This window comes from Prunus dulcis, chromosome 1 (genome assembly GCF_902201215.1).
Source record: "Prunus dulcis chromosome 1, ALMONDv2, whole genome shotgun sequence".
NCBI lineage: Eukaryota > Viridiplantae > Streptophyta > Magnoliopsida > Rosales > Rosaceae > Prunus > Prunus dulcis.
The window spans coordinates 32,872,439-32,882,570 of NC_047650.1; the positions used below are offsets into that span (position 1 = coordinate 32,872,439).

A 10,132-nucleotide genomic window follows, 5' to 3' on the forward strand; every position below is an offset into this window, starting at 1 on the left:
ATTTGGCTCATTTGGTTGTCTTTTTTTTTAAAAAATGAAAAAATATTTAATATATTGGCTTTTGGCCTTGCCAATGGTGAAAGCTAAATGTTACAAATGTTTGCATCGCCTTCCAAAAAAATCTTTTAACCAGTGCCATACGCAAGGAAATTAAACACGTGCTTATTAATCTTCTATTTAGTTTGGTCCAATAATACTTCATTCTCGAAGAGTGAACTTCAAATTTTCTTTGGTGGAATTTTTTTTACTGGACAGTCCTTTTCATCTTATGTCATTATGTTCATTTTTCAAAATTTCCATTTTTTGTCGGGTTTTGGGTACATTCTTTTACTGGGTCTTCATGTTGGAGTCATTCTATAATGAGGGTTTTATATATGACTCTGAGATAAGGTCTTATCTCTTAATTGTTAGATCAAGTTAATCAATTTGATCTAACGGTTAAGAAATAGAGCTTCACCTAAGGGCCATATATAAGGCTCTCACTATAGAATTCTTATTTTATGTTGTACTAGCCTCTTCGCACGCACTTCCACGCCTATGAGAGACTTTTTTTAAAAATATTTTATTTTATTTTAAAATTAAAAAAGATAATAGATAGTTGTGTTCTATAAAAATATGATTCATTATCTGATTTTTCTTTTAATTTTAATTCTAATTTTTTTTAATATGAAAAAATGTGAATTTACCATATTATCTTCATTTAATTAATAATTTCAATTCTTAATGTTTGTATTAACTAATAGTATTTTTTGATATTTTGAATGTTTTACTATTTTTTGTCTTTTCCTTTATGTATATAGGTGATAAGGCCCAAAAACCTTTTTTTTGGGGTCTGATGGGCCCAGTAGATTTGTATTCGGTCCAAACTCTTCAAACCTTAACCAGCCTGACCCAAAACAGAAATTACTAGTTTTTATTTATAAAAATAATAAAATAAGCCAGTGAATTTTACGTTTGAATATTGTGGGAAATGCCCCAAATTGGCATCATCAGCTAAACCCTAGAGAATGAGGAGAAAACTCTGGAGATAGAAGAGGAAGAAACCAGACGGTATCAATGGCGTTTCCGGCGTCTATTGCGTCGCCTTCGTCTTCAACCCCCAAATTTCCGGTACCCTTCTTCACTCTCTCACTCTACTAAATTTCCAACTTTTTGAAATATCTGAAATTTTCAAACTTTTGGATAACTGATTGGTTCTTAATTTTCTCTATTTCAGATTAATGTCTTTGAACAGAAACCATGCCAACCCAGAGGTTGCTTTCTTTTACATCTCCGTCGCCGACCCTTCTCCTCAAGCTGCATAAAAGCAGTGTCCTCCATGGCACAATTTGGCGAACCCAGTAAAGAAAACAAGCAGAAGCAGAAAATTGAAATCAGTGTTGTGAAGGATAAGCTGTGGGAAGCCATGCCCGTCCCAGTGAAAGAGCTTCCATGGAAGAAAGCAGCAGATACAGCTTTGGAGCAGCTGCTTCTTCTCGGGTACAAGACACTCAAATGGTCCTTTATCAGCTTTGGTGTCCTTAGTTTTTTATCAGATATCATATTTTCTATCTCCAGGAACTATGAATTGATCATGCCCTTTGGTCTCTTTGTTGGGTGCTTCTTGACTGATGTCTTGAAAGAGGCGTTGCAGCAAGTGCTTCCAAGCTCAGAGGAGAGTGGACTTGAAAAGCACTTTTTATGCATCGGCTGCTTTCTTGCTGCTGTTAAGTTTGTCTCTGCCGGCCTACCAATGCAAGCCCGAGTTTTTCTTCTGCATGTTGCGAATGGCGGGTTCATGCAGGTCTTGTGGCTCTGGAGAGGTTTATTGAACAAAAGAGATGAAGATGCTTCCTTGCCCATGGACGTGAAATCTTAATTTTCTGCAGAGGCTTTTTCTTTTTAGTTCTTTTGGGGAGGAAGATGGGGATGAGTTTTTTGGAATCATTGCAATATTAAGTATGTATATATATATATATATATATATATATGCAATTCATTCCGATGCTTGGAGAATCAAATAATCGAACTTCCATATATTTTGAACTGTTTGAGCACATATGGCGTATTAAAATACTGAACATCATTATGAATATGAAAAGCCCACAAGGGCTACAACGATATGTACAACTATTTGCTTGCTCGATCACAACTGCACAAAATAAGAGTTTGCTTTTGGATTTCCTAAAAAGAAAAACTGGGATAAACAAAGGAAAAAAGAAAGAGCCTGATTGTATGCTTGTGGAAGTTCTGAACTTTGAAACCAAATGTCTCACTCGAGTTGTGTCTGTACAAGGCTTCCAAAGGTATTTTCGGGCCAAAACGAGAATGTGCTCCTCAAGATATACTTTTACTCGTCCAAGCATCTCATTCCAGCAGGCACCATCAAATATGGTAATTTATAATGGATGGGCATGAATTTGGATATAAAAAATACAGTCAATTATGTACCACGAGAACTCATTTACTTCTGGCTAGATTCTGCTCTATCAAAAGTAACATCCCATGTTGGATTTACTTGGCTAGGTTCTTTCCCTGAAAAGAGAAAAGCACAAACAACCAGGCAATTACAACATTGATGCCGGATACAGGAACTCTCCCAAGTGTTGGATGAAGCAAACCTGGGTTCACATTCTCTGGATCCTGAACGCTGTCCCCGTCCTCGTCATGATTCACGTGTCCAGAATTGAATGAGTCATCAGGGGTGACTGGGGACTGGCAATAAGCTGAATGCAGCTGTTTATAAACCTCTTCCATCCTCCCCGATTGCTCATCCTTTTTATCCATCTCCATGAGAATCTGTAAACAACGCCCTCATCAAGATTCAGAAGAGATAGAGAGACGTAATGGTCTCTCACACACACACACACACACACACACACACACACACACATGCAGAAAGTCCATTTTGAATCACAACCTCTGAAACGTGGTTCCTGAATATCGGATGAAACCGCTGTCGACAGTACTCGTTAAATAGAAGGGTGAAAATAAGCAGTGGGATAGTGAAACCTGATGCAATTGGTGATTTTCTTAATCCAAAGACACCGAGGGCAATTATTTGCATAAGAATCAACGAAACAATGACTGTATTGTGCATCATAGGCCAGAACTGTCCCCCACTTTCATATTTTGGTATATACACGTTGAGAATCTGAAATGCGCATTTTAAGATTCAATCCATTATTTGATTCTCCAAAGAAAGAAAGACGGCAAAAACCAATAACTATGAAATGGGGACAATAATTAAACACAATTACTAAGAAGAAGAAAAAATAACAATAAAGTAAAAGACCACACATGACGCCCACAACATAGACCTACACCTACACTGGTTCTCAAAAAATAAACATAGACCTACACAATAAGGAACGCTATATGATAATGTAATACAACATTGTGAATGCACCTGCAAAAAGAAAATCCTTTATTCAACTTTTTATTTAATTCTTTATACGAGGTCTTTAATGTAACTTTGATGACCAAAAGCTAAAGGAAACCACAACGAATCTAATACAACATCTAAATTTCCTTCAAACCTAACAAAACTAAAATCAGAAAATGGGCTTCGACAATGTGATTTCCATTCCAAAACTGTCTGCAAACACAACCAGATAGGCACTAAGAACATGCGTTTCTGGAAATATCCCTAATATTACCTTCCAACTTAAAGAGCACAGAACAAGAAAATAAGTGCAACTTCAATCTATGCAGATTTTGCATAAAAATGTCGTAGCTATAACCTCATGTACAAGATACCGGGTTTACTTGCTTTGATGTATAATAACATATAAGAACAGCAAATAAAAACCAATGCTAACCCATGGAATGAATGATGTTAAAAAGCATTGATAAGAAGAGTCCTCACCTGGTTTCGATATATAAGGTAAGCAAGTACAAAGTAAACCAGCAAGAATGGCAATATTAGGGGAACCAAGATGGAACAGGTGAAGCCAACAAACCCAAACAGCAGTACTCTAGGAATTTCTGTATGATATGGAAACGTTAGTGTGTCATTGTACCCATCCTTGAGTAATATGAACCTTCGGAAATAGTTGCAGAGAAGAGGATAAATTTGCATGAGTTCACATGCCAAGCTTGCCCAACCGGATGATAAAACATAAGTCATGAAAAATTTAGCCTGAAAATTTGAAACCATACTCATAATTAAAATCAATATTTAAAGCTCTACACTTTCTAAGATAAAAAAAGACTGGAAAACTTTTTTAAGGATCTCATTACTAGCACGAGGACTAGAGATCGTTAACACTTATAAAACTCTTACATCACTTTGTTAACCCTTATGACCATCATCAGTTCAAATTAAAATGGCTTGAAGTTTACATAAGAAGACAATTGTAAATGGACAAAGTAATATCTATAAGTAGAGGGCTTAATCCTTCTCAATTGCAAAGCATATTAGTTCAGAACTTGAAGCCAAAAAAACAGTAGGCACTTGTATCGGATTTAATAATCAAGGGCATATCACCTGTGCTGGAACTGCGTTGGCAAGTTGCGCAGGTATGTCTTTCACACTAGCAAATACACTCAATTGGCGGATAAGAGACCCAGTAAAAATATTAACAAAAAAGACATTCCAGATTGTGAAGTATAAGACTTTGAAGCATGCACTCTTTTTCCTCCCACTACGGGAGATACACCCCTCTGCTGTCGAAAATAGCATCATAACTGGTGGAACTGAGTAAAAAGCCAAAATTAAAACCACACTTGGCAGGTACCCCGTCACCAGCTGGCTTATAATTTTCCTGCAAGCACAAAATGTCCGTGTCAAGCATAACAAAAAAATACGGTAAATAGCATTAAAAAAACAGTAACAAGCACAAAATGTGTGTCATTGTTTACTTACTTCTTAAGAAGTCCTCTCAGAAATGGAAATGCTTGTTGTAGAAATTCTAGTTGAGTCAAGCCTTGAACAAATGTGACGGGAATAAGAAACACAAGCATAAAGGCAATAGCAGCCAGAAGTGTAGCTATCTTCCGGATCCACAATTGTCCGTACGGTATCCAAAGGTTTGACCAATAAACATCATTTGGTTCCGGAGCCATATCTGTCACCCATAACATGGGATTTGATGACTGAAGCACCTGTGAAGTAACAACAGCAGCATAGCGAGTCTTGAAAAAGACAAAAGCAGCAGCACACACCTGTATGTAAGACCCAACATATTTTAGGTTACAATTTTTCAATTTCCACAAAAAGTTTTGGCTCACTCGCAAAAAACATTTATATGACAAGAACAAGTCAAAGAAACAGAACCACAAATGAAAATGTCTATCCTCATTTTTCTTATGGGGAAGAGACTGGCCAGATTTATCCTCATGTCTATGACTTCCATGTGGGAATTTTGGCCAGCTAGCTACTTGGCAGATTTAGGTCCAGTCACACTCGCGCCATATATAAATGGACTAATTACGGGAAGAATGGCATAAATATATGTGCTCGTGTGTGTGTGTGTGGGATTTTATTTGAAATAAACCTATTAACTCACATAAATAAAATACATACATTATATATAAATATTAATTACTCATTCAACATTACTTTTATTTCTATAAATAAAAAAACCAATCGCACCAAAGATACTTCTGTTTCCAAAATTTTCCAGTCCAAAATACTATGTGGCCAACCGTATAAGGAACATCTAGAATAAAGCAAGAACAAATGACGATAATAAGAACGCTTACAACAAAAACAATATTTTTCAAAGGAATGTTGGCATCACTGCCTTTAAACTGCAGTACAGAATTTGTTAAGAACTCAATTGTTGCCAAACCATTTTAAAGGGACCAAACCAGATGCAAAAGAGTCAAGCCATACACAACCACTAGTTGTATGTGTATATGTGATGGAAAACCAGAGCTATTAAATTAATTGGGGCCAGAGCTTGTGTGACCTTTTTTCTTCCACCCACACCATTGTCAATAAGGGATGACTTCCCTCTAACACTCTCTGTTTCGTTCGAGAGAATCTTAAAAGAATCAGAAGCTCCTCCACAAAAGCCACACTGAAACAAATCTGGTTTACGGGTTTGGTCAACAGAGGCATCCTTAAGAATCTTGCACACCTTCCCTGCATCGCTCTGCAAATTTTAACATGTAAATTCCAAATTTGTTATATTAAAAATAAATAAAATAAAATAAACTTCACAGTTCAATTTATGGATCTAGGGGTATACTTAATATAACTAAAATATTAAACATTTATAAAAAAAACTTCAATCCAGGGAAGAAATACCATGAAGCAATATTCATCACAATAAAGATTCCTTTCATCAATTCAGAATTATACCTTAAAAAAGTAAAAACAAAGAGGTATTCACTTAGAGGAAATCTCTCAAGAATATAGTTGCCTCAAAACAGAAACTGAAAAGAAAATGCAAGAATCAACTGCAAAGTTGCTTGTTCTACTTTGCATTTGGAATCCTACAACTTAAACTACTGCATAAAATCATCAATACAGAATCAAGTTTATCTTATTTTCTTTCACATACAAAAATTTCAGCACCAACTGATATAATCATAAAACAGTAATCATATGTTTTCCTTTTTCCTGACACAACGTGCACTGCAACTCTTAAAATCATACAATAAAATCCGAATAATTGCAGGCTGCACACCAAATCCCATAGTAGTCTATGTTATCTTCTACAAAGACATGACAGTTGATGGCTCCATATCCTCTGTCTAGTCTCTGATTATTGAATGCACACCAAAATATACAAGCAATAAATGGTGTAGTTGATTACTAGTCAAATCCTCTGTAAGACTTGATTATTAGTCAAATGGGTGCAGTTGCAACTCCTAAATTTGAAAATTCATCAACACATAAAACAGAAACCCAAAAAAAAAAAAAAACATTTAATTTTTTTATGGGAAATAATTGAACAAATGCAATGGCTGAAAAAAATAATAATAATAAAAATCAGGCATCCTGTATTCAGTTTCCGTAAAAACCCAGCATATATTTTTCATATATCCTTAAACCACATATTGGTCTAAGTGCAAGTCATGCTAGCAGTTATGATAGTATTAGCCAATAATAGAGCAATTGACTGTTGTGTAATTTAAAGATTTTAAGAACTTTTAAAACAATTAAATTGCTAGGAAACAGTATAAATAATTCAAGCCACATACATACCATCAGTTTCTGAATTTTACCAGATCGATACACCATTTGGTGTGACAAGTAGCTTGATGAATGATATTTTGTGAAGAATTTTCTTACTGAATCACTGTATGATTCTTCCGCTGACCAGGGAATAGCACGAACAACAACTGTAAAGTAACTTGGATTTGAAGAAGATGCAGTGATATGCGCCAGCCTCATTTTAGTGATGGTCTTATATTCCTACAGAAAAACCACAACAGATTCATAGACTTAATGTCTTAAGATATTTATATTTGTAAGGATTAAAAGCAAGATGAAGAACTTCTTAAATTATATATACTACAATATACAACAACAGATAGAGGAGATAGGGTTTACATCCTTACAAAGTAAAGGAGAATACAAGCTGAAAAGGTAATAATGTACAATGCGAGACAATGGGTCCAGAGCCTGAGATGAATTACAACAGAGAGAAAATAACCAATAAGAAACTAGTTTCCTGGTGTATATAACCAAACAAGTTAAATCACTATTTTAAATTCATCAAAATTGAGACAAAATAATATGCGGATTCATAAAATTTGTTTGCTATCTACAACTTCAAATGTGTACAATAAGATTGAGTATGCGATAAATCTTTTCTTTCTTTAGAAATTGGATTAATCATCAGGACTATATATCTCATACCACTTTGAACCTTCTTGAACATTCAAGATGGTAAATACTTCCAAGGATTGTAAAGGGATGTGCTGATGATGCATCTTCTGCCCATGATAATTCACCGGAAGCACTATAAAAACACATACGACAGCAGCAATGGAAAAGATTCGAAGGCTGTAAATAGATAAACAATTAGGGGAAGTGAGAAACATAGAACCATTAAGTAGAAATTGTAGTTGTACAAGCATGGAATTGAGCTGAGACTGAAATGGCACAAACATAAAGCATAATAATCTGGGCAGGGTTGAATTACCTGAAAACAACCATCCTGATAAAAACTACAGAATCCAAGCCACCAACAGCCAATAAATCTTCTTCTTTCGTTCTCCAGGCTTTCAATAGCCAACTAGCAGACGGAACAAATCTATCCAAGCAGAAGGGGTCACTTCTTCTTGTGGCTATTGAAATTCTTCGTCCAAAGTAGACATTAACATTGCTTGGTTGTTTTCTCAATATCGAATACAGCGAAAAAAGTATCACACACACAGCTATATTAATTCCAGCAGAAGTCAAAAGAGCTGCAAGATTCATTTCTGTACACTATATCTGCAAGCTTCCAAGTATCTCATCACCCAACGAAACACACACGAGACATCCCGATTACACCATAAGCTGAACACTCAGCTGCTGCAATTTTCCTACCTATCTGAATTTAAAAGTAGAATCCATAAGTCATTGTTTCCTTATTGATATACGAAATTCAACTTCATTTCTCACTAAGACAAAACAAAAGCTGCTCACATTGCTTCGATTCAAATTATATGCAACAACATACCGAAGCAACCGTTGGATTTCACACATACAGAAATCTCAAACAACCAATTATTAAGAATTTGATCAAAGATTCAGACTCTGTGAAAATTGTAAACAAAGTAGACAGACAAAGTCCGCAATAATTAATTAGATCAAATAAATGCAGAATTAGAAGAAAAACGAGTACCTGAACCAATCCGAGTAATTCAAACTCCAACTGATCCAAGCGGGCCTTGCACATAAAGCGAATTAAACCGAATTGCAAAGCGAGAGTCGAATTAAGGCTTGTAGGCCATGGCCATTGCCATTGCCGCGCTTTCGCTTCGACTTCACAGAAACTCCAGAGGAATAAATAAATAAAAAGAAAACCCTAAAAAAGGTTTCTCAGGCAAAAAGAGAGAGAAGGAGATTAATGATTGGTGAAGAAGGGAAAGCGAAGAACCAACTTTTTGTCTCGGAGAAATACGTAAAGGTACTCCGGAATGACACGTTCGTTTGTGTATTTCACTCTCACTCAAAAAATCGAGCGACTAACGGGAAAGCCACGTGGCGGACAGCCACGTCCAACTGTCCAGGTATATGCAACTGCCGAAGGTTCTTTCGTATTAATTTTCAGTCCTTATTGGTGTGCGCATTACGCTACATCACGATCCATCCATTAATATGCGCTCCTGACGTTTCATGCTCGTGATTGCAAAGCGCAGTGGGCGTGTAAACGTGCGATTGGCCCATTTTCGTGATCGATACTCTTCACGGGTTGCGATGTTGGGCTGTCATTTTTCGCAGCCGATCAAAAAGAAGTTAAGCCCAAAACAAACGGCCCATTAGGCTCTACGAGATGAGACGAAAGGACATTATTAAGACCATCTCCAACCATATTGGGGCTAAACTCAAATTTTCACTCTCCAAAATACAACTGTTTATGTATTTTTAGGACTTAAAATTTTTTTTCCTCTAACCTTACAGACTCATAATTTGAGTCTGCAACTTTATTAAATTGTTTTAGAATGATTAACTCTTTTTTTTTTTTATATTATTTTTGTTTCAACATTCGTGAATTAATTTTCTAAACATTTTAATCTAAAATAATTAAAAATTCCATAAACATAACATTTTTTTTCGCTTAAAATTAAAATGAGAATGATTGTAGAGTTTGAGAGTGGGATCTCATTTAGATAAATTAAACAAATTATTTTAACCATTTGATTTTAATTTTGATTATTGGATCTTTTTCTTGTTAAAAATCAAGTTGAAAAAATATATGGGCTGTTTATATCTATTTGAGAAAGCTTGAAAAATGACAAAAAGTTGGTTCCCATTGCTTTACACGTGGCCAACTTTTAAAGACTCCAAAAGATTATATAAAGAACAAAAAAAAGAACAAGTAGATGCATAATTGGTTTTCAAAGGGAGCTGTTGGATTCCAACTTTCCTTTGATGTGAGCCTTCCACGTGTCCAGCAAATTTGCTTTGTCTTGTCATTCCTCACATGCTGCACAAGTTGGCTTCGACTGGGGGCCCACATAAATTCCACCCGGCCTGGAAAGTTGG

At 35.7% G+C, this 10,132-nt stretch overlaps 2 protein-coding genes across 7 annotated transcripts; one reads left to right on the forward strand and one right to left on the reverse strand.

Annotated features, from left to right (window-relative positions):
- Positions 1 to 963: 963 nt before the first annotated feature.
- LOC117627361 lies at positions 964 to 2,025 on the forward strand. Of its 2 annotated transcripts, XM_034359439.1 has the most exons (3): positions 970 to 1,110; positions 1,217 to 1,479; positions 1,558 to 2,025. In XM_034359439.1, exons 1-3 carry the CDS (start codon positions 1,057 to 1,059, stop codon positions 1,856 to 1,858), a joined length of 618 nt encoding a protein of 205 aa, XP_034215330.1. In that variant the 5' UTR covers positions 970 to 1,056; the 3' UTR covers positions 1,859 to 2,025. The 2 variants fall into 2 exon arrangements, with proteins under 2 accessions (XP_034215323.1, XP_034215330.1); XM_034359432.1 differs by having other exon boundaries at positions 964 to 1,110; positions 1,217 to 2,025.
- LOC117627336 (CSC1-like protein RXW8) lies at positions 1,988 to 9,120 on the reverse strand. 5 transcript variants are annotated; one of them, XM_034359387.1, is made up of 12 exons: positions 8,769 to 9,120; positions 8,082 to 8,474; positions 7,796 to 7,942; positions 7,495 to 7,558; positions 7,139 to 7,348; positions 5,895 to 6,080; positions 4,847 to 5,145; positions 4,469 to 4,745; positions 3,848 to 4,120; positions 2,900 to 3,133; positions 2,601 to 2,778; positions 1,988 to 2,514 (listed from the first exon to the last, which is right to left on the reverse strand). In XM_034359387.1, the coding sequence occupies exons 2-12, from the start codon at positions 8,357 to 8,359 to the stop codon at positions 2,444 to 2,446; spliced, it is 2,217 nt and encodes a 738-aa protein (XP_034215278.1). In that variant the 5' UTR covers positions 8,360 to 8,474; positions 8,769 to 9,120; the 3' UTR covers positions 1,988 to 2,443. The 5 variants fall into 5 exon arrangements, with proteins under 5 accessions (XP_034215278.1, XP_034215285.1, XP_034215293.1 ...); XM_034359394.1 differs by having other exon boundaries at positions 8,082 to 8,470; positions 8,769 to 9,048; XM_034359402.1 differs by lacking the exon at positions 2,900 to 3,133.
- Positions 9,121 to 10,132: the final 1,012 nt, after the last annotated feature.

Coding starts and splice junctions, on each gene's coding strand:
- LOC117627361 (XM_034359432.1), top strand. CDS start 1,057: ATGGCGTTTCCGGCGTCTATTGCGTCGCCTTCGTCTTCAACCCCCAAA. Junction 1,111..1,216: donor CTTCAACCCCCAAATTTCCG/GTACCCTTCTTC, acceptor TCTCTATTTCAG/ATTAATGTCTTTGAACAGAA.
- LOC117627336 (XM_034359387.1), bottom strand. CDS start 8,359: ATGAATCTTGCAGCTCTTTTGACTTCTGCTGGAATTAATATAGCTGTG. Junction 5,146..5,894: donor GTGTGGGTGGAAGAAAAAAG/GTCACACAAGCT, acceptor TCTTACATACAG/GTGTGTGCTGCTGCTTTTGT. Junction 2,779..2,899: donor TCAGGAACCACGTTTCAGAG/GTTGTGATTCAA, acceptor CGTTGTTTACAG/ATTCTCATGGAGATGGATAA.